Source organism: Panthera leo, chromosome B1 (genome assembly GCF_018350215.1).
Source record: "Panthera leo isolate Ple1 chromosome B1, P.leo_Ple1_pat1.1, whole genome shotgun sequence".
NCBI classification, from domain to species: Eukaryota; Metazoa; Chordata; class Mammalia; order Carnivora; family Felidae; genus Panthera; species Panthera leo.
In genome coordinates, this window is record NC_056682.1 from 141,216,986 (window position 1) to 141,241,637 (window position 24,652).

The following is a 24,652-nucleotide window of genomic DNA, read 5'->3' on the forward strand; positions in this document are numbered from 1 at the left end:
TCTCTCAGCTAAAAAAAAGCTAGAAGTCATTCAAGGGCAATTCACGCATCAAGTTACTGACTTATATCAATTAAATCACGTGAAATCATGAATATAGCAAACAAATATTCAAATACAGGGCATTGGATGGATTCATTCCTACCTACAACTTTCTATGTAACAGGAAATGCTTTTTAGCCAGGAGGTTTTTGATGTAAACACAATGGGAAATTTGAAAAAATTCAGAAAAATTATTATTATTATTATTAATTATTATTATTTATTTAAGAGAGAAAGGAGAGCATGGGTGGGGAAAGGGGCAGAGAGAGAGAGAGAGAGAGAGAGGGAGAGAGAGAGAGAGAGAGAGAGAGAGAGAGAGAATCTCTACGCTCATTGAGGAGCTTGATGGATGGCTTGATCCCATAAATCCTGAGATCCTGATCTGAGCCAAAATCAAGAGTTGGATGCTCAACCAACTGAGCCACCCAAGCACCCCCCAGAAAAAATTATACTTGAGAATTTTGTACAATGAAAATAAGAATAACTGACACTGGGATGCAAAAGGCATGCACTGCATGAAGCACATTATGTGATGGTTCAAATCCAGCTCCATGTCCAGCTGCATGAGCTTTATTAGGCCTTTATAAGCCTCTCTATTCCTATCGGTAAAATGAAAATAATAGTACATACTTCATAGATACTTAAAAAGAATGTTAATCATCCTTATGTTATTTGATCCTTTGGAAGATGCTATTATTATCTGCATTTAAAGGAAGTTCTTTTGGCTTAGAGAAGTTCAGTAACTTGTTCAAATTCACAAATTGTACATGTTAGAGCTGAGATTTGAATCTGAAGCTCATATTCTTGGTTGTGAAACTCTGTTACCAGTCATGATCATGTTGTGCTCACAGTCCAATATCTATCCTCCTAAATAACTATCTCATTTCCTCCTCCATAATTCTTTAGACTTCATTAAAATTGTAGCAAGGAAACCTAAATCTAGATACCACCACCACCAATCTGTTTCTATTGCTTGTTTTTCACCTGGAGCTCCTATCTCCTTAAAGGGAGATTGCAAATACAGAGGTGCTATAGAAACAATTAAAGTTTCACAAGGATAATATGCCCTCGAGTGAAGACCAAACAGAAGAATAGATGAAATGCTGAAAACAGAAGCCATGTTTTCATGAAAATGCATCTAATAAAAAATCTGAAAGAAGACTCTCTACCACTCAGTTGGTAAGAGAAGTAGAAGAGGAGCGGGCAGAGGGAGGCAGAAGGAGACGGGAAGGTTCTCTAGTAAGATACCCAGATCTTAGTACACTAAGTATGCTAGACATATGGAACAACTGAAATCACACTTTGGTTACATGAGAGGAATTTTCTTACGTGAAGGAAATATTCCTTCTAATATTTATATACACTAAATTGAAGTTTAAAGTGAGCATAATATCCTGGATGGTGATTGAAATTCTAAAGTAAGAGAAAAACATCAATAGTCTTCTTTATAAAATCATGTGTAGAATCAACTCATTCTAGTTTCTTTTTGGTACTGTTTCTCATTTGTACTTAAGTCACAAATTCCATTAGCCATCTCTCCCCAGTTCAACCTCTGTTCATAAGATGATATCAATAAACATGCTTTTCCAGAATGTATACTGTTTATGAATGTGAGACAGTTGCAAAATATTCTGAAAGTAAATTTCTACAATGAAAATGTAGAGAGTAGAGAAACAGAAAATATTCAAATGCTAATATCCTAGCAATTTTTCTTTATAATAGAAAAACTAAGCAGAATTTTTCTAACAAGTCCTAATGAAATAAACCTATTTTTCAGATTAAACAAAACTGCCATGTTATGCAGATTAACAGGAATCATAGGATATCGGCTAATTCTATTAATTTCAATTCAGTTAATAGTCATCGAGTACCTGTTAGGTGCTAGCTATCACACTAGACCCTTCAGGGATGGGGATTCAAAGATGAGCAAGATGCCATTCCTGCCCCTGAGACCAGCTTCCTTAAGCAACTGGGAGCCACTGTGAGGTTTCTGTAGGTGAATGGCACAAACTGATTTAGAACACAGAACATACACGATCAGAATACAGGGAGCCTGTGAAAGTCCTATTAAAGAGGCCGGATTTTATTTTATAAAAATGGAAAAATAGTAATTAATATTTACACAGACAGTTTGATCAATTATGAGATGACTGAAAAATCCAGATGACTGATATGGTCCTGAACTAAGGCAACAGAAGTAAGATTGGAAAGAAATAAACAGATACAAGAGTCACTAAGTAAGTGGAAGCAACAGAACTTGACATTGTGTTGTGAAGATGAGAGATGGGGAGAGATGTGACAGGAAGGGCAGCAATGCCACCGATGGATGAGCAGGTTGGAGGGAAGTTTAACACTGGGTCTGTTGAATACAAGGTGTCTTTGTGACAAGCCCAAGAGTAGCGAGGAACAAATATCAGTATTTTGTGAGGTTCACCCCAGTGAGGTGAGAGCTGTTGTGTAGCACGTCATCTCCACATTTATTATGACAAAAACAAGGAGATGACCTTAAATATATGAAAATCCAGGTTTATAAAACAGTGTAGGTTTAAAAAACAAGACATTCTGTACTTGGGATTTCCTTAATACCGAAGCCTATAGTTTAACCAAGAATTTTGAAGGGAAATTTTGATAGGTATTAAGAATTAGAATCTCATTGAATTATTGAAAATCCCATGAATTATTTTGGGATTGAGACAATTTGTATTAAAGCTTTCTTACCCGATGATAAATAATTTAGAGTTGGCAATGTGTGGGATTAAGTCGGATTTTCCCTCAAATGATACTCAAGTTACTTCATTAAAACCATCTCATTATGGGGCGCCTGGGTGGCTCAGTCAGTTAAGCATCCAACTCTTGATTTCAACTCAGGTCATGATCTCATGTGGTTTGTGATTTTGAGCTCGAAGTTGGGCTCTGCACTGACAGTGTGGAGCCTGCTTGGGATTCTCTGTCTCCACTCTCTGCCCCGCCCCCATTCACATTCATGCTTGCAATCACTCTCTCTCTCTCTCTCAAAATAAATAAATAAACATTAGAAAAGCCATCTCATTAAATTCACTTTCAAGCTTGTGAAGTAGCTAAAGGTACTAGTATTAATCAACTTGTCTAAACTAACATTTGAGAACAGTGATGAGTCTGCTGCAAGTGGTGGAACTTGGGTTCTGTATGCATTTACTACACAAGCAATTTACATTTGGTTCAGTTGCATGGTCAGGTCTCCACAAAAAGTCTAAAGCTCATCTGGAACATTCTAAAGTGATGAGGGAGTATATAAGAGCTGGGGTGGCAAGAGGGTAGGGGCTCCACAAATTCATACCACTGCGACAGACGGATGTAAGCAGATTGGTGTTGAGTGGGTTTCCAGTTCCCACCACCTTTTTCACTCTTGAGTGGTTGCTAACGTTAATGTGATTTGATTATTACTAATAGGGGGCTCTGGACACGCAGAAAGAGGATTATGTTCATAGGAAGAAGTTAATTAAGAGAGTTATAGTAGGAAAGGGTCACAGTCAAGCCTACATGGCATTTATCAAGCTGAAATTTAATTCAGCATTGTTCTGTTTAATACTTAAAGAGACTATTGGAATATTGGACTGTCTCTAGGAAATTAAATTTTTTGGCTTTTAATGATCAAGATAAAGGTAAAGAATTTAATACATCAAACGAGTCAAAGATTTTTAGAGCTGAAAAGGACTTAAACATTATCAAGCTTAAAATCAGTGGGTAAAAGAACACAAAGTTGAATAAGGTCTGTGGATTAATTAATAGCATTGTATCCATGTTGGCTTTCTGGTTTTGTTAATTGTTCTATTGTTCCATAAGATGTTAACGTTGAAGAAAGCTAGATTAAGGGTATTCAAGGGCTCTTTGTACTATTTTTGCAAATTTTCAGTAAGTCTAAAATTATTTTAAAATAAAAAGATAAAAAATTATCTAGCCTAACCTTTTAAAGAAACCTAAGGCTCAAAAGCATTCACTTGCCTTCCTCAAGGTTATACAACTATATATAATAAAAGGCACTCCAGCTAGAACAACTATTTCATAATTGTATCAATTCTTGGTTGAATCATGTTTTTCAATGTCTTTGTTGACATTGGAATTACTTTTGAATTGCACAAAAGTTAATTTTTCTCCCCACTACAGAAAATATATAATTTTTAAAATCCAAGGACCCAGAAGAAAAAGAGATTATTATTCCTCTGCTATTTAACATGCCAAGAACATGTTTACTTTTAATGAATATCATTTTCATTTTAATTTTCAGGTTATCTATTTAGTTCTTTTAAAAAATCTACCTGCCTATGAGGTGCCTAGGTGGCTCAGTCGGTTAAGCATCTGAATTCTGCTCAGGTCATGACCTCATGGCTCTTGGGTTCAAGCCCTGCACTGGGCTCACTGCTATCAGCTTCAGATCCTCTGTCCCCCTCTTCCCCTCTAGCACTTGCTTTCTCTCTCTCTCAAAAATAAATAAATAAATAAATAAATAAATAAATAAATAAATAAACAAACATTTGAAAAATATCTACCTGCCTTTTATTTTTATGGTATGTGGTTATTAAAGTTTTGATTCCTCTTTAGTATCTTTAAATCATTTTAAATATGCTTGTTTCATAGTTTGTTTTTTTAAGTGTATTTATTTATTTTTTTTTGAGGGAAAGGAAGAGAGAGAGTGCAAGGGGTGGGGCAGAGAGAAAGGAAGAGAAAGAATCCCAAGCAGGCTCGGCACTGTCAGCACAGAGGCAGATGAGGGGCTCAAACCCACGAAGCATGGGATTATGACTTGAGCTGAAACCAAAAGCTGCATGCTTAACGAACTTAGCCACCCAGGTACCCCTTGTTTCACAATTTTTATGATTGCTCCTTTATGAAATCCTTGGAGTTTTGATCATTTTGTTCATTTTTCTTATGATACTATGGATTATTTCCTCATCTGTTCTGTAATTTTGAATTCTGAGCTAATCTTCAGTGGTTTAGGCTGTGAGAATCTTGTGACCTCGAGTTGAGGGTGGACATTCCATAGCAGTTTCTACCAGTTTGTGTAAGGAACCCAAGAAGTATTATTGGCCTGAGATTAATATTCATATAACATCTCAGTTTTGGGTTTCTCAGACAACGTGCAGTGTAACTTAACTCAGGATCATCAGGAGAAACAGGCCTGGAGTTCTTTCTCTGCAGAATTTTTTACTTCACTCTGAGCCCTGGGAAACACAGATAGGTTTCTTTAACATCTCTCCGTGCTGGTGTGCTTCTTGTTTTCTCTTCTGTCTCTCTAAGTCAAAGTCTTTCCAGAGTCCAAGTTTTATGCAGGATCTTAACTTTCTGTCTTTGCACGAGCATTATATCTCAAGCCCCTGGGTTCCTGGAACACAAACAACCACCCTGAGGGAAGCTATTCCATGAGCTCATGCCTAGACTGGTTTAAGCTCCTTCTCTGTTTGTGACTTGGAGACTTCTTTCTCTTCTTGGAAGGTCAGGCAGTACCCTATAATTCTTTTTTTTTTTTTAATGTTTATTTATTTTGAGAGAGAGAGAAAGAGTATGTATGTGGGGAACATGAGTGGGGAGGGGCAGAGAGAGAGAGAGAGAGAGAGAGAGAGAGAATCCCGAACAGCACAGAGTCCAACGCTGGGCTCAATCTCACAAACGTGTGAGATCATGATCTGAGCTGAAATCAAGAGTAGGAACACTCAACTGACCTGAGGCATCCAGGTACCACTGCCCTATAATTCTTATCTTGTTTCCAGCATTTCTGGATGATGAGGAGGAGGAGGACGAGAAAATTTTCAGGTTATCATATTGCACTATCTTTCTGGAAGTGGAAGTAACAATGGAGATCTTTAGAAATGTTTTTATGTAAAGCTTTTTTTTTTTTTTTTAAGTCTCAACAAGAAATCTGGTGATGTTCTAGAAGGGACATAAGGTGGAGTTTAAGAGCCTGAGCTTCAAAATTAAACTAATTAGCTATACATGCTTATATAAACTATATTTTAGCAAGTTACTTTCTCTGTAAAATTAAGTTGTTTTAAGACTTAAATTTTGGATTTCATATACACTAATATGTTTATATTACTTAGTGTACACCTGATAATGTGTGTATGAGTTATTTTGACTGTTCTGTTTAAATTTTTTTTAATGTTTACTTCTTTTTAAGAGAAGAGAGGGACAGAGACAGAACATGAGTGGGGGAGAGGCAGAGAACAAGGAAGATACAGAATCCGAAGCAGGCTCCAGGCTTTGAGCTGTCAGCACAGAGCCTGACGCAGGGCTTGAGCTCACAGACCGTGAGATAATGACCTGAGCTGAAGTTGGATGCTCAACTGACTGAGCTACCCAGGTGCCCCATTGACTATTCTGTTTAAATGAGATGTGTGAGGTATTAGAAAGTCAATTTCATTGGACTCACAACCTTGCTGTGTGGCATTGTACAAAAGCAAGTCCAAGACTACTGGATACAATGATGAAATCATGGCAAAGGAAAAAAGTTACCAAATTGGGGGTGGTCCTGTGTAATTTTGTAGATGATTTCTGAGGCACTGGCACCTGGAGCTTCCGCCTGTAAGATTCTATTGGTAATCTGCAGCATCCCACCTTCTGGAACCCACACCATTGAATTAGCCACGAGCCGAAGACCTCCATCATTCTAGAATAAGGAAAGAGTACAGAATTAGGTCCAAGCAAAATAAAAGAAAACATCAGCCCTTAAGAACATAAGTTGAAATGTACCATTGCTGCTAGTGATCATTTAATAAGAGAGATTCATAGCTTTGAAGTCATATTATGAACTATGTATGTGTATTACGTGTAGATATATGCATGTGTATGTACGTGTGTACATATCTTGCTTTTTCTTTTAACTTATAAGCAAAGAACTTATTTCATTCAGGAAGACTAAGTCTCTCCATTCCTTTCTTTCTTTTTTATTTTTAAGTTTATTTATTTGAGAGAGACAGAGACAGCATGAGTGGGGGAGGGGCAAAGAGAGAAGGAGACAGAGAATCCCAAGCAGATGCTGCACCACCAGCATGGAGCCCGATGTGGGGCCTAAACTCATGAACTGTAGATCATGACCTGAACCAAAGCCTAAACTCATGAACTGTAGATCATGACCTGAACCAAAACCAAGAGCAGAACGCTTAACTGACTGATCCCCCCAGGGGCTCTTTTGTCCAAGTAACTGTCCTTCTATCCTCCCCATCCACCCACATTCAAGGAGTACTCATTAAGCACCTATTATATGCTGGCTCTTTTGCCAGAGGCCTGAGATAGGTAAGAATGGCTGAAACAAGAATTCAGTTTCAGAACTTACAATCTAGTGATCTCCCCACAGATAAATAATCAGGATGCATCACAAATGATGCACAGGGTGCTGTGGGAGAATAAGGGAAAAAGGAGGTTTCCTGTTTGAGAAAAGAATGCTCAGGAAGGCTTTCCTATGGATATATCATTTAATTCTCAAATGACCAAAAGACAGGTCTTCTAAGAGAGAAGAGGTAAAATGAATTCTATGCAGAGGGCCCAGCTGAGGCAAAGACATGAGACAATGCACTGCATGCTTCATAAAATATCCAGGTGTCTGGGAAAGAAGAGTTTATGGAACCAGGGGAGCAGGTGAATAAAAAGGGACACTCTTTTAAGGTTGTCGTAGGTAGAAGGTAGATGCTGTGCTAAAAGTCTCCATTTATCTTGTAGGCCCTGTAAAGTCAACATGTGTCTTCAGGGAAGGAAAGGGGATGAGCAGGTCTGGGGTTTAGAAAGCTTTCATCAGCAAGAGATGGAAAGGGCTAGAACTGGGATGCGTCTGGGGCTGTAGAAACCATTTAACAAATTCTTGTAATGGCTCAGGTGAGAGAAGATGAAAAAGTCGTTGCAGTGGGAATGGGAGGTTAGAAACAGTTTCCAGAAACACTGGAGGCCGAATTGACAGGCCTTGATGACTGATTGAAAGTGAAGCCTTAGAAACAACAGTTGGGAATCGCTGACTGGAAGAAATCACCTATTTAGCACTCCTGAGAAGGCAACCATTTTAATTGCTAAAGCTAATGTCATTAAAAAGTGCTGCCATTCCTGATTTGCAAGGTGTGCACCTCTTCCAAAGCCTCATAATTGACATTTTAGCACAGAATGAGATTAGTGAGGCTGCCTGTGTTCAGTTTGCAGTTTGTTTTCATACGTTAAAAATCAGTAAATCTGATATTCTAAAATCAAGCACTTAAAGGGGATATTTTTATAAATTAGTGCTATAGCTTTCAAATATGCCAAATAAACAGAGCAAACACCACTCCCAGGAGGGGAATATTTTTATTTATTTATTTATTTATTTATTTATTTATTTATTTATTTATTTTAATATATGAAATTTATTGTCAAATTGGTTTCCATACAACACCCAGTGCTCATCCCAAAAGGTGCCCTCCTCAATACCCATCACCCACCCTCCCCTCCCTCCCACCCCCCATCAACCCTCAGTTTGTTCTCAGTTTTTAACAGTCTCTTATGCTTTGGCTCTCTCCCACTCTAACCTCTTTTTTTTTTTTTTTTTTCCTTCCCCTCCTCCATGGGTTTCTGTTAAGTTTCTCAGGATCCACATAAGAGTGAAACCATATGGTATCTGTCTTTCTCTGTATGGCTTATTTCACTTAGCATCACACTCTCCAGTTCCAGGAGGGGAATATTAAGAGCAGAAGACAACGTCTATTTTTTTTGCAGTCACCTGACACGACAGTATTTGCCCCCACAGGAGGCGGTCATAGCTATTTTCACCACACTCACCAGGGAACTGAGTCAAACAGTGCCCAGGAAAACAGCAGCAAAGGTACCTTCTATTGTGATTGGTGCTCAGGAGCAAATTCCCAAAAACTTTCTCCCTTCACAATTGATATAGCATATTATTTACAAAAACACCAAAATGTGCCAAGAATTCCCTTCCCCTGGAATTCTAGGAGAAAAGTCCCTATTAACTCCAGCAGTGTTTCATATAATATAATATACTTAGACTCAGGTGTCTTAATTGCTAGCAATCTTTCTAATAGCAGCAGCCTCGTCAAGTTTGATCATGGTTACAGAGATCAGTCATACACCAGCAACCACATTCTTGGACTGATGAGGCAATGGGGTTTTTCATATTCCAAGCAAGTAAGTACTGTGACTTGTCCCCAGGTGTCTCTCCCACTACATTTCTATCTTGGCTAAACTTCACCAATACAATTCCCTGTAATTCCCGTGTGAGTGTAAATTATTAGGAGACAGTATTCCTTGTAAGTCAGTGTTCAGACACCAGCAACATCTGGAAACTTACTAGAAGTTTAGAATCTCAAGCCTCACCTCATTCTGAATTAGAACTTCATTTTACTTTTTTTCTTCAGCTTCATTGAAGTGTATTACTTGATAAATAAAAGTTGATATAGTTAAGGTACACAACATGATGTTTTGATATACATATACATTGTGAAATGATTATAACAATCAAACTAATTAAGAAATCTATCACCTCACATAACTAAACCCGAGTGTGTGTGTGTGTGTGTGTGTGTGGTAAAAACAAATTTCAAGCACATTTTAAGTATACAATACAATATTAAGTATAGCCACCATGCTATACATTAGATCTCCAGAACTTATGCATCCCTTGTAACTGAACCTCTATACCCCTTGACTAATACCTCCCCATTTCTTCTACCCCTGGCGATCACCATTCTACTCTGCTTTTATGAGTTGGACTTTTTTAGATTCCAAATATAAGTGAGATCATGCAGAATTTATCTTTGTGTCTGGCTTATTTTACTTAACATAGTGTTCTTCAAGCTCAACCATGCTGTCACAAATGGCAGGATTTCCTTCTTCCATAAGGGTTTATAATATTCCATTGTGCATATAGACCACATTTTCTTTATCCATTTATCAACAGACACTTAGGTTGTTTCCACATCTTGGGTTTTGTGAATAATGTTGCAATAAATATGTGAGTACATATATCTCTTTGAGATAAAGATTTCATTTCCTTTGGATATATACCCAGAAGTGAGATTGCTGGATCCATATGATAGTTCTGTTTTTAATTTCTGAGGAACTTCCATACTGCTTTCCAAAATGGCTGTACCAACTTACATTCCCACCAAGAGATTATATGGGCTCCCTTTTCCCCATACTCTCACCAACTCTTGTTATCTTTTGTCTTTTTTATTTTAGCCATTCTAACAGGAGTGAGGTGATATCTCATTGTTATTTTTTTCAATGTTAATTTATTAAGAGAGAGGGAGAAAATGCATGCAAGCAAGGGAGGGGCAGACAGCGAAAGAGAGAAGCCCAAGCAGGTTCCATGCTGTCAGTGCAGAGCCCCACACAGGGATCAATCTCATGAACTGTGAGATCATGACCTGAGCCGAAATCAGGAGTTGGATGCTTAACTGACTTAGCCACCCAGACACCCATCATTGTGGTTTTGATTTGCATTTCCCTGATGATGAGTGATGTTGAGCACCTTTTCATGTACCTTTGGCCATTGTATGTCTTCCTTTGAGAAAGGTCTATGCAGATCCTTAGCCCACTTAAAAAAAAAATGTTTATTTATTTTTGAGAGAGAGAGAGAGAGAGAGAGAGAGAGATAGTGTGCATGAGTGGGGGAGGGGCAGAGAGAGAAAGGGTCAGAGGATCTGATGCAGGCTGTGTACTGACAACAGAGAGCTCTATATGGGGCCTGAACTCACAAACTGTGAGATCATGACATGAGCCGAAGTCAGATGTTCAATGTACTGAGCCACCCAAGTGCCCCCTTAGCCCACTTTTTAATTGGAGGAGGAGGAGGAGGAGGAGGAGGAGGAGGAGAAGAGGAGGAGGAGGATTATGATGCTATTGAGTTGTTAGAGTTCCTTAAATATTTTAGATATTAATCCCTATCAGATATATGGTTTCAAACACTTTCTCCCCTTCAGTAGGCTGCCTTTTCATTCTTTTGATTGTTTGCTTTGCTGTGTAGCTTTTTAGTTTGATGAATTTCCACTTGTATTTAAACACAATCCCCAGGAGATGTGGAGTCATGCTAAATCAGGAGAAGCACAGCCCAGGATAGATACAGTGATGCAGCTAGAGTGGTTCTCCTGAAACCCCACAGACAGGCCTTTTACAATATTTATATTTATCACCAGATAATATAAGTGCCTCTGTTTCTGAATTATTTGTTTACAATACTTAAGAAGAAACAGACAACTGTCTAAGGGAAAGAAGTGTAATTCTTCCCACTCATATTTTGATGAAGATGGTTTTATCATTTTCTTTCTTCTGGGAGAGAGTCCAGGGACGATTCAAGAAGAGATGAATAGAAGGCTATACACCATCTTTTCTACAGTTAAAGTGTCCAGAAAAGCCAAATTTTAACCTCATTTCCCCAATGATTCTGACATTTTGCAATTTCTTTATCTACTTGTAGTTGTTTTTTTTTTTTTTTTTTTTTTCTGAACAATGATGCATATATCCCTGTGAACTGAAGAAATTAGCCATAACATGAGTTGAATAATCTCCTGCCTAGTGAAGTTTTATATGCCCTTCAGGGTACCATATTAGAAAGCAATGAAATCCCAAACAGGGATTATGGGGGCATGATCAAAAGAGTACTTTAAATTAAATAGTTCTTCTGATTCATTTCATAGAACAATGGGCATACAGAAATGCTGGCAATAAAGTTTAGCCATTATATATTGTATTACAAATAAAAATATTAATGTTGTAAACCAGAAGTAAGGGCCTAAGCTTCTATCATTAGGAGGAAAATCTCACAAATAAAATGAAAACTTACCTCCCTAAAATAAATGTTGGGACATAAATGATGATCTCAAATGATAGTGTACCCCAACCCCAGGCCAAACTATTCAAACTAAAAGATTTTTAAACTTAATCAAATAGAAAATGACAACAATTGGATATAACAGCAATCCTAACATCAATTTATTCTGTAAAAATATGCCCTAATTTGCAAAGACTCATTTATGTCATAGCTTTTAGAATGCAGTCTTATAGGACATTGTGGATTTTAGGGAAGGATCACATAGGATGGTGCATAGAAGGTGAATCTTTTTATTTTATTTTATTTTTTTAACGTATATTTATTTTTGAGACAGAGAGAGACAGAGCATGAACAGGGGAGGGGCAGAGAGAGAGGGAGACACAGAATTGGAAGCAGGCTCCAGGCTCTGAGCCATAAGCCCAGAGCCCGACGCGGGGCTCGAACTCACGGACCGTGAGATTGTGATCTGAGCTGAAGTCGGACGCTCAACCGACTGAGCCACCTTCGCCCCTAGAAGGTGAATCTTAAATGCTATTTACCAGGTAAGGAATGGAAAGATAATTGGACTGTTTTTGTGTTTGCCAATGTATGCATGCTCCTCAGAAGCTCTGTTCCTTCAGGTCAAGAATATAGAACCTCTTCTCCATGTAGATTTCAACTACTTTATAAACAAAATTTTGTAATCAACAACCATTTTTTAAGCATATACTCTGAGCGATGCATCTTCCAAGATGCCAAAATCAACAAGTTAAACAAGTCCATAAAAGGTGAAACCCTGACACATGGTAGAGATTTAGTTGTTGATGCATTAGACAGACTCTTATTAAAAAAATTAACATTTTCCTGCCATATTTATAATTGTCACAAGCACCCTTATTATCAAATGGTATCTCTGCAAAACAACAACTGGGGGGACAAGCTTTAAGAAAACTGAGGCAAAGCACAACAGGGCTTTTTGCTGCACATGGGCCTTACCAAGTTCAAACAGCCCAAGAGGACTCTTAGCAACAAAATTTTCCATCTAGTTCCTAGCATGATACTTGGGGCTTTTAACATCAAAGCATTACCCAGTTGCAGAAAATAAATTGCTCAAACAACAAACGAGGTCACAAAGATCATCAGACTTATTGCCAAAGTGGAAGAGGAGGCATGATTTTCCAGAGATGTCTTCATTAACGAAAAAGAGGGTAATTTCTTTAAAGCCCAACAGTGGAGAGAAAACCACCAAAAAAGCATGACTTTTCCCTGCTCACATTTTAGCCCTTATTAGACACCAAATTGCTTTAAAATCATATCTCTAGCAGGCTCAGGTTTGGTAATCCGCCCAATTAATGAGAGCCTGTTCAGCAGAGCATTCTTTATTACCTTCTAATCTCTTTGATTTATTTTGCCTCCTACCCCCAAGAGAGCATGTTTCAACATCAGTCCTGAGTCTATTTTCTCCTCAGTGACTCACCACAAGCCTGGAGGGTAGCAGTCAAATTTCCTCACTGCCAGGCCAAGGATAAAAGTTTAGAAGAAGTGATGTAGAACTGGAGAACCAAGAGTGGAACTGATAGCTCCTACCCTTAGTCCCAGATAGGCCACCTGACATCAGCAGAGGTGCCGTGAAGGCTTCACATCAGACACAAGAGATGGATTCAAAGGTAGGAACATGAGAACCAGCCTCACTCAAGCTGTTGCATCCCCCCAACTATCTATCCATCCAACAAAAATGTACTAAACTCGGGGCACCTGGGTGGCTCAGTCGGTTGGGCATCCAACTTCAGCTCAGGTCATGACCTCACGGTCTGCAAGTTCAAGCCCCACATTAGGCTTTGTGCTGACAGCTCAGAGCCTGGAGCCTGCTTCAGATTCTGTGTCTCCCTCTCTCTCTGTCCCTCCTCCGCTTACACTCTGTCTCTCTCTCTCAGAAATAAATAAACATTAAGAAAAATTTTTAAAAATGTGCCTGGCTCAAGAGAGGAAAATGGAAATAGTTCCTGCTCCCACAAAGTTCGCTTTTTCTATCCCTCCCTCTCTTTCCATCCGTATTACCAGGTTAAGTTTTCTACTGAACAACACTGGGATTAATTTGTACATCCATTCACCAGGAATTAGACCTAAACCCCTTAGCCACTCCACTTAAGCCACCAGCTAGACATCAGCCAGTAATTGGCCTATCTCCAAATTTAATACACAGGCTGCCACAGGGTAAGGACTTGGATGCCCATCTTCAGAAATGGCTATCAGAATGAAATCAATCATGTCTGACTATATATCTATTGGAAGCCATTAATAGCTGAGGCAATTTTTTTCTTCTTGGGCTCCAGTAGACTTATGATTATAAATAGCTTCACTTGTAACAAGATGTAGTGAGTCCAGAGGGAAGATTCCAGAAGGCTTAGTGCCCAGATTGCTTGGATAGGACATTGTGAAAATGAAAAAAATTGCTGTCTCCATTCTGTCCATTAGGGGGATCAGAATATATATGTCTAAAACATTGAAAAATATGGACTAGAATGAAAAAAGCCACGTGGGTTAAATGTGATGAGCCAGAACACACTTGAGTTGAAATCGCGGCTCTGGCATTAAATATATATCTATATCTGTATCTATATCTATATCTATATCTATATCTATATCTATATCTATATCTATATATATATATACACACACACACACACACACATACATACATACATATATATATATATATATTTTAATGTTTATTTATTGTTGATAGAAAGAGTGGGAGCAGGGGAGGGTCAGAGAGAGAGGGTGACACAGAATCTGAAGCAGGCTCCAGGCTCTGAGTTGTCATCACAGAGCCCGAGGCGGGTTTCGAACTCACGGAAGATCATGACCTGAGCCAAAGTCGGCCACTTAACTAACTGAATCACCCAGGCGCCCTGACACTAAACACTTTAATGAAAAATAAACATTCTTAAACTTTTAAAAATGTTTTTAAACTTTTTTTTTCCAGTTTCCTTTTCTGGAAAATTAGAGATAATAATTGTACAAGTACCCCAGAGTGACTGTGAACATCAAATGAAATAATTTATATCAAGCATTAGTGCCCAATAAAGGTTAAAAGCAAAACAAACAAAAATACCTCCCACCCATAGAATTTCCTTTAGAAGGAATAAGGTCACATGGCCTCTATTCTAACCTCCTTCACTAAGATATTGTAAAGATCAGTAGAATAGATATGAAGAAGTACTTTGAACTCCTGAGAGGAAATATAGGATGTATTTGTAAAATATCAGTATTACAGTGTCAAACTTATTAGTACATCTTGAGAGATGCTGATGTTCTGGTCACTGGTTTCATTATCCCAGTTTATTGACTCAGAAGCCATTATTTCATCTGATGGACAGGCAAGCACAACACTGTAGGAGATAGAGTGATGGCGGGAGGAAGGAGGAGGGACAGACCCTGTAAATACCAACACAGACCCCAAGTTATAAGCACTACAAGGATACTCGAGATCTGTGCTTATGCCTTATTTATAAATTAAAATTTTATTTTCTTTGTTTTGTTTTTGTAGTCAAAGCAGCTAAAATCCTAGAAATACCCTTCAACCTTGGGCTATAGCATACAAAATGACAGTGCCATACACTGAACCGAGCTCCAAACGTGGAGACTGAAAGCACTCTAGGAAAGGTGGCTGCTAATGTTGCGCTGAAATCCCATAACAATCTTTGGAAGAAAACCAAGGAAGAAGAAAAGAAACTTTCTGATTCTGTCTAGACTTCATCTCCTCAGAACTAAACCTCATCTCCCAAGGCGATTGCAAGAGGGTGATAATTAGGATTAGCTACAAGGTGGCTACCTGCCAACTCTATCTCATAATCAGCCTTCACTTGCTCCCATCTATCTCATGCCACCATCACTGTTTTCAGCAGCTGCAAATCATGAGACAACAGCCTAAGAAACTAGCCAGAGACTAGGTTACATTCAGCTGTTCACCTTCACAAGGATCCATCACAAATTTTGAGTGATCGTTGGTGAGAAAGTGACGAGTCATTTCTAAGCTGTCTTCAGCAAATCAATTTCTCCAGCTAATCATTAATGACACTTCAGTGGCAACTGATATTCGGAATGAAAAGTTCAATAAAAATGATAAGTCTTTCCATCTACCACCATGAGATAGAGCCAGTTTTGCTATAATGCAGAAAATAGCTTCTAGTGAAATATCATCAAGTAATAAATGGTTTTGAAAATGTTTTGCAATAAGTCTTTTGGATCTAGCATGGATTAGCTCAGTATTTCCCAAAACATGGTAGCCATCCCATTAATAGTATCCTGGAACATTCTATGCACTACATGGATGAATATTTTTTAAAATTTTTAGGTATTAATTCTCATATTTTAGAAAAAAGTATAATTATACATTAAGCCCATAATCTCATACTCATTGTTTGTTACAAAGAAGCCACACACAAAAAAAGTGGATACAAAGAAAAATATTAAGTAAATAACAGAAAAGGTGTTAGTGGGGGGCACCTGGGTGGTTCAGTTGGTTAAGTGTCCAACTCAGGACTTTGGCTCAGGTCACAATCTCACAGTTCATGGGTTTGAGCCCTGCCTCAGATTCTACACTTGACAGCATGGGGCCTGCTTGGGATTCTCTCTCTCTCTCTCTCTCTCTCTCTCTCTCTATCTCTCTCTCTATCTCGCCCTCCCCTACTCATGCTCTCTCTCTCAAAATAAATAAACTAAAAGAAAAGATGTTGTGGATAAGGCAAAAACATATGGAGGTGTCATGGGAATGACTCAGACCGACAAGGATTCCTATGATTACTAAAAGAAAGAGTTCCCTCATCCTACTTCAGTTGGCTTAATAGAATGGCTGCACTCGTCCTTTTTGACTCATTATGATAACCTATGAGCTTCACATAGCATGAGCTGCTGTAGAAGGGCAGACAAAAACAGGGGTGTACTTGATTCTTATGATCAGGCAGGAGACAAAAGGATCAGTGGACAACAAGGTATTTTTTATGGCAGCAAGTCAACGTAAAGGTACAAAAGTTGCCCTTGTGTAGAGAAGGGTGCTCCCAACAAAATAGATAGTGCTCTTCGAGATTGGGTAAAGTGTTCTATTAATCTTAGAACGTCCTGAGTATTTCCATAATAGATGGTTAATAAATGTTTGAATAGATAACTATCCATATCTTAACTGCAAAACATGAATACTGCAAAATAATATCAAAAAAACTTCGCATCTAGGTGCAAGAAAATTGCTGCTCTAGGAATGGCACCTACCTTGGGCACAGTCTTCACGTGGAAGAGTATATTTTGGAAGGAATGTCCATCATTGGCCTGCAAGACTGCAACATCAGATATGCTGTCAGAGCCATCATGAGCATAGTGGAGAAGGCCCCTGGAGAGTTCATCCAGCCGGAATTGATAGACTGGGGTTGCAGGGGACTGAAGTGTTTGGAGCAATTGGCCATGAAGTGGAGGATCAAGCACTTCGACCACCACATCCTGTGGGTTGTCGTCATCTCGGATGTCAAGCAGCTGGGTAGTGATGGTTCCTCTCTCTCCTCTGTTAATATGGAGGGCCTCATTTCTCAGCACGTAGGGGGCCTAGGAGTTCCAGGGAAGGAGGGGAAGTCATTTAGCAGGAAAAGAGGACAATCCTGTGGACTAGACGCAGCTTTGCGCAACCGAATTGATAATTCTATGCTTTTAAAGGAACTCTTGATGCTCCAGCAAAGTGCCACACTGTTGCATAGTCAAAGTATTTGTCAGAGGTGTGGTCAGTCATAGTAATCAGAGCAAGTGAGATCACTTCACACTTCTGGTTCTAGAGGCTTCTCAAAGCCATTTCAAGGCCATAGTATTCACCAGAGGCAATCAAGGTGAGCTGCTTGCTTCCAAATCTTAGAAGTCTCTGCTATCTTGATTCACACTATATCCCCTGCATTATAGCTGAGATCAGCCCAGAGTCAGGGAACCCAACCAGTTGTCTGCTTCCAAAAGAGAATAGTAAGAGATATGGAATTTTTGCACCTGTGTTGGGAGTTGAGCACTTTACTCTGGGCCACACTGCAGTATGGTGACTTTGGCTACGGTACTTCTGATTCTGAGTTCATGCAATTTCTGGCCCTGGCCAGTAGTTGTTTTGTTTTTTGTTTTTTATTTTTTTAATTTTATTTTTTAAATTTACATCCAAATTAGTCAGCATATAGTGCAACAATGATTTCAGGAACAGATTCCTTAATGCCCCTTACCCATTTAGCCCATCCCTGCTCCCACAACCCCTCCAGTAACCCTGTTTGTTCTCCTTATTTAAGGGTCTCTTATGTTTTGTCCCCCTCCCTGTTTTTATATTATTTTTGCTTCCCTTCCCTTGTGTTCATCTGTTCTATGTCTTAAAGTCTTCGTGTGAGTGAAGTCATATGATATTTGTCTTTCTCTGACTAATTTCACTTAGCATAATACACTCTAGTTCCATCCACATACAGTACTTTTTAACGCCATCTCATCCATATCTTGAAGGGCCCACCCCAACTCAGCTTATAAAGCCTGATAAGATCACAGTCTCAGTAAAGCAACCACCTGGTTAATTCACATGGCAAATTTTAATATGTTTTTCTTAGGATTATCAGGTTTCCCCTCACCAACTTGAGTAAGCAAATAAAATATCCTTTCATAAAGATAAAAGTTAATGAACCACAACAGAAAGAAATAACAAAACAAAACAAAAAAAAAATGGAGGCCAGAAGCCAAAGAAAACATGATCTTAGTTTTTTATATTGTTTGAAGTTGAACCATCTAGGACTATTCTCAGCAGATTGCCTTCTTTAATTCAAATGGCTTCCTTTTAAAACTACCCCTCCTGGCCTCCTGGAAACTTTAATATCTATTAAAGTAATGTCTAAGATGTCATTATAATAATCACATAGTAGGAAGCTAGATGACAGCTACTCCTCAGATATCCCCAGTGAGAATGCAGAAGTTGTGATTTTACATACATGGGAATGAATGGCCCCTTGGGTTCTGAAAAAGGCGAGGTCAAAAGGTGATGTCAACATCCATAAATGGAAAAGATCAAATTAACTTACATGAGAAGATCTCAGGGAGGCTCAAGACCATATTGAAATATCACAGGAATGTAAAGGAACAAAAATAAGCTAAAACTCATTTCTAAAATTCCATCTTAAAAAAGTTAAAATGAAAAAAGTTTCTCATATAATAAATAAAATTTAAAAATGCTGTCATTATCTACTCACCTGATTTGGAGAAGACAAAAATCAGAACTGTGGGAACTCACCATCTCAGATGGGAAAGTCACTTGCCAATACCTACCCTATGTCTCTAATTCACCTAATTAGAAGCAACTATATTAACACAAATAAAAAGAACAAAACTTCTGAGCTCAAGTACTGAGAAACATCTACGTCAGATAGTCCTAATGTGGCCCTCTGGTCCATATTTAGAGATCACATGTTTTGGTTTTAATTAAAACAAAATTCATACTCTTAGCCCAACAGTGAGGTCAATTTAACTTTGGATCAATTTCTAATCATTCCTCAACTGTCACCTATGAAATAAGAATGCTATCAAGAAATGCTGAGCTGGCCTATGAACACTATTTGGGAGCCACTTGTGGGTTATGTCTATTATCATCCACAATCCATGGTCTTTTCATTTTTGAACCCAAAATTAAAAATACACACATACACACACACACACACACACACACACACACTGACATACATATATATATATCAGTTTGAAAACAATGATCTCATGTCCTTCCTTGAATCACGACTAACACTCTACTGAGATCTGGATATTGCGGTAGTCTTGGTTCCCCATGCTAATATCATACTAGCTTGCAGTTCACAGCTTAAGGCTATATCTATCTACCTACTCTCTGCCCATTTCAGCTGTTCAATCCCTCAAGCTCAGTTACTCAGAGCATCTACCACTACATGTATTCTGGACACATAACTGCAAGTTGACAAAGATGAGTGAGGAGAACAGAAGGGCCATCACACTGAGTTTTATAGCATCTACCATGATTTCTTCAAGACTTCTGTTTGGCTGATGATCACGCTGGCACCTCATTTAAGTAGATCCTTAATAAGATGCTGTACCTACTGCAAACTGACTAAAACGCAATCCAGCTATATGAAAGGCAAAAGTGTCTGAACATAATTTTATATCTCTGAGACAGAAATATTTAGGCAAAACAAACTCATTTACCTAAGATTAAGAAAGTCTTAACAACTGGAACAGTTTCAAATTATTTTGAGGGGCTGAGATCAGATTCAGAATAGTAACGTAAGGCACTATAAAGTAGTGGTCTGGAGCCAGATTTTCTGGGTACAAATCTTGGCTCTTTGTTAGCTATATTCCCATAGACAAGTTACTTAACCTCCCTGTGACTTTAGATTCCTATCGGTAAACTGGGGATAACAACACCCCACAGGGCTGTTATGATTAAATGAAAAACACTACAAAGGGTTCTATCGAATGTATTAGCAGTTAGTTGTTGTTGCTGTTGTTCTTACCCACAAGTACTAAGAGTTACTCCAGTGTTATTTCATGGGAAAAGTGAAACAAGACTGATTTAGCTCATATTTGCTAAAACTTGATTTAGCCTTGATTCGTGCATCAGAATTAGTGGCACATGCTGGGGCGCCTGGGTGGCTCAGTCGGTTGAGCGTCCAACTTCAGCTCAGGTCATGATCTCACGGTCCATGAGTTCGAGCCCCGCATCAGGCTCTGTGCTGACTGCTCAGAGCCTGGAGCCTGTTTCGGATTCTGTGTCTCCCTCTCTCTCTGACCCTCCCCCGTTCATGCTCTGTCTCTCTCTGTCTCAAAAATAAATAAATGTTAAAAAAAAAAAAAACTTAAAAAAAAAAAGAATTAGTAGGCACATGCAATTATTAATTGTGTGGCATTGTTATTACCTGTGTTGAAAATGCTTGTATGTTGATCAGCTGTGGCTCAGAGAAGAACTGCTGGTCACTAATTTTCAGGGAAAAGTAACCTTTCCTAAAAGAAGTGCCCAAGAAAGGAATGAGAAAATGCAGTCATTAGTCTCTAGCAAAACAAAGAATAAAAATATTTTCAGGTTATGTGCATGTAAGAATTAGGATCAAACCACTACAGTGATAAAATATTCATCCTGTAAATAAAAATAACCAGATGAAGATGAATATAGGGCCATACAGGTAAAACTACTGGGTATTCCTTGACCTCAATATAACAATTACATAAACTTTTTATTTTAGATTTCTCTAAAATAAATATATACGTAGTTGAAAAATCAGTTGTTAGCCCAAGACAGGCTAGTAATATAGTGATGGCTAATGGTTAAATTGGAGAATGCAAAGGAACTTATCATAGTCCCTGATTAGCTCTCAATGATTCCCTCTTCCCTGCAGACCCTCTCTCCAACCTGTTCTCAAATCATGTGAGTGGGCCCGTGTGAAGGATTTTGCAATGTTTGTATTACATGACTCTATCTACCTGCCTCCCCGACTCCAGCCACACACATACACATTCAATGTGGACTGGACTAGGTAAAGATGGCTGATTATTCTCTGGAAATTTGCAACTGGCCTGAGAGCTCCCATTTGACTATGCAGAAGCCATCCTCTACCAAGCCTGCCTGTAGGAAGGAGATAAATTAAGCCTTGGAGCAAAGAGCCACAGAGACAAGAGGAAGAATTGAGTCCTGCTTTCCATTCCCGGTTCTAGCTTCTAGGCTCACCCTGGAAGCCCAGTTGCCTTTGTTGTGTTAAAGAGCTGAGCCATGCCTGCAATGTTATAACAAGCCTTACAATTTTGCTGAATCTAGTTCAAGCTAACTTTCATTACCTGCAACGAAACAGTACTAATTAATGAAACAAAATAAGGTTGATTCTTTGCTGTGGTTTTTACTTCCTATAAGAGTGTTGTTCCAGCAGCTTCAGAGACAACTGGTAGGGAAGGTAGGAGTTACCCACTTTCAAAGCCAAACCAAGCACAGAACTCATGGGAGGCTGGTAAGATATGTGATTAATGCACTATGGGCGGTTTTGAATTCTGGTTGACTATAGGGACCATTATTTTAAAGGTTCTTCAAAAGATATTTTTGAAATTAACTACTGAAACATGAAATAATGTGGATGGATCTCAAAAGCATTATGGCAAAAACCAGAAACATACTGTATGACTCCATTCACATGACATTTCAGAAAAGGCAAAACTGTAAGAGTAACAAACAGATTAGTGGTTGCTAGGGACTGGCAGGAAGGGAGTAACAGCAAAAAGGAGATTTTCAGGGGGGAGGGGGTGACGAAACTGTTTATATCTTGAGTGCAGTTGTAGTCTTGAGACTGTAAGAATATATGCATTAGTTGATACTCCTAGAACAGTACACTTTAAGATGGGGAATTTTGTTGAACCCAAATTATACCTCAATAAACCTAATTTGTTTTTAAAGAAGTAAATCTTGCCTTCCCTCCTGTTTCATCCTCCCCTTGAAGTTCCATCCCATTTAAATCCTGTCCCTCTTCACTCCCAGCTCCAAACTTCCAGAGAAAGCAAATGACGGAAGCAACAGAAAGAAGGAGGCAGGTGTGGTTACTCCCAATGTACTGGGGAAAAATGACTTTTTGGTAGCACTGAGGTCCCAATAACTGCTTAGGATCCCAGAATGCCAACTTGCCATGGCCACTATGGCCATATTTGCAGGTTGTCTTGTACTCCACAGGAGCATTCTGACCCCAAAGGAATCCAGTCCTAAAGAATCATGGTCAGATTTTCATGAGGAAAAAACAAAATCATAAACCTATGTGGCAAGTTGCCCCTTTTGTTTTTGTATCACTCCACAACTTATAGAATTTCCTTTTTTTCATGAATTACTACCAATCTTGTTTTGCTATTCTCTCATTCTTTCTTTCGTTTAAATTTTTAGATGAAGAAAATCCAATGCTAAAATGGGTACACCAAGAATAAAAACAGTGCTGCAAGAATTCCCTGAAAAATAGTTGCCATTCTTTGTCCCATTTAGGGCTGCAGAGCTGACTCTGGAAGAAAACACGTGATGATAGATTGAAGAGGTGGAATAGACATGAGGGTTGACTTTGGTTGTCTGGGGAGCTTTATGAACTTTACTGACTTTTCACAAGACATTCAAAGGCAAAACACTACAGGTATGGACGTTGTGTGTGTGCGCGTGTGCACACGTGCGTGCCTCTGTGTGTGTGTGATGCAAACAATTAAGAACTACACTTAAAGCAAAATGAATGCAGGACATGGTGTATAAATCTGAAGAGTGAGTCTATGGCATCAGATACCTGAGTCTGAAGCCCCACCCTTGTAGCAGTACTTCTCTATACAATGATCATTTGCCCCTTGCAGATGGAAGTGTGCCCGTTATTCCTAGTATTATTAGGGAGGCAGAAATCAGTGGCTAAAGGCATGGGTTGTGGAGTCGGGGAACCAGCTATTGATTGAGACTTGGCTTTGATTATACTCTCAAGGACCGTTTCCCTATCTGTATATTTATGTAGAACATAAATATACATAGTTCACACGAAGTGTTTAACACAATGCCTGCGTCAAAGTCAGCACTCAGTAAATATTAGTTATTCTTATTCCTTTGAGATCGTCTTCTGAGGTTCTGGCTTTGAAATGGAATAGAGAAAGGGCCATTTGCTTTTCTCCCCACCTATCTCCTAACCAAAACCTTAAAATAATAATAAAAAAAATCTCTAGTGTTGACAGTAGAAAATATTCACTGTGAATATTTTGGTCCATTTTTAACATATACAGTCTACTCTGAATTATCTGCACTAATGAAGCAGAGCAGAATGAAGGATAATCCACGAGGCTAATCTTTGGGGTGCATTCTCTGATTTCTGTTTAGCAGATTTACTCTGCTAATTATATGACTCTATTTTCTTGGGTTAATGTTAACATTCAATTGCATTCCTGAAGCATATGTCAGCTGGGGTGAGAAAGACAGCCAGAAGTGTGCTAGGAATCAGAGGAAAACTAGATCAGGCTTAAAAATTAACCACAATTAATCCCATAAAGTGGATAATAAAAAGTTGTGACTCTTAGCTTCCTTCCAACTCTGAAATTCTAGGAACCATATAACACTTTTAAAAGTATGTGCTCCATCTTCTAGTCACTCCTCACTCCCAGTATATTACCTTAATGTTGAAGAAGCAGCTGTAGCAATCTGGGTAGATAACCAGTTTTGTTTCTGCTGGGCCAAAAAACTGGGTAATTGTACTAGGAACTTTCCTGTCACATCAGAGAATTACCCATAATTATGTGATAAAATGAAAACGCCTCTAACAGAAGCACACTCTCTGAGCAATTACAGTGAAATGATGACAGGCAGCTGAAAGTGATGGCGCTTGTGGAGTATCGATCTTCCCCAGAAGAGAGGGGATAGCTATTGAGAAGCGGGGGCGGGGGTGCAAAGCACCGATGGAAAGGATGCAGGAGGAAAACAACAGAACACTGAGTCACCTGGGTTTTTCTTTGCTGTGCACAAAACGCACTTTTTTCTCATTCACATCTTTCCAGCTAAAATGGCCAGCCTTGTCGAGCTGAACCTCTTTTCCGTTCCTTGAGAGCACTAGCTGACCATTGGTGGGAGTGCTCACAACATGGAACTGGAGGTCTTCCACCCTGCCATCCTGATCTTGGACATTCAGAAGGGGAAAATCCAGTGGCTTCATGGAACCAATTGCAAGGGTGAGAGAGCCATTCACATGAAGACTAGGCGTGTGTATTTTGCCTGGAAAACATATGAACCCAAAGGTCAGACTTGGTACATTCACTGATAAAGTTATTTATTTATTTATTTTTAAAATTTTTCCTCTACTGTTT

General features: G+C 38.8%; 1 protein-coding gene across 3 annotated transcripts in view; it reads right to left on the reverse strand.

Moving 5' to 3' along the window:
• The window catches only part of FRAS1 (Fraser extracellular matrix complex subunit 1), a 429,297-nt gene that overhangs the window by 125,967 nt on the left and 278,678 nt on the right, over window positions 1-24,652 (reverse strand). For all 3 annotated transcript variants that reach the window (XM_042936116.1, XM_042936114.1, XM_042936117.1), the window contains exons 27-30: window positions 24,290-24,560; window positions 20,728-20,812; window positions 17,063-17,389; window positions 6,526-6,679 (exon numbers count right to left, since the gene is read on the reverse strand). In XM_042936116.1, the coding sequence (XP_042792050.1) occupies window positions 6,526-6,679; window positions 17,063-17,389; window positions 20,728-20,812; window positions 24,290-24,560 (837 nt within the window). The remainder of the gene's footprint in view (window positions 1-6,525; window positions 6,680-17,062; window positions 17,390-20,727; window positions 20,813-24,289; window positions 24,561-24,652) is intronic.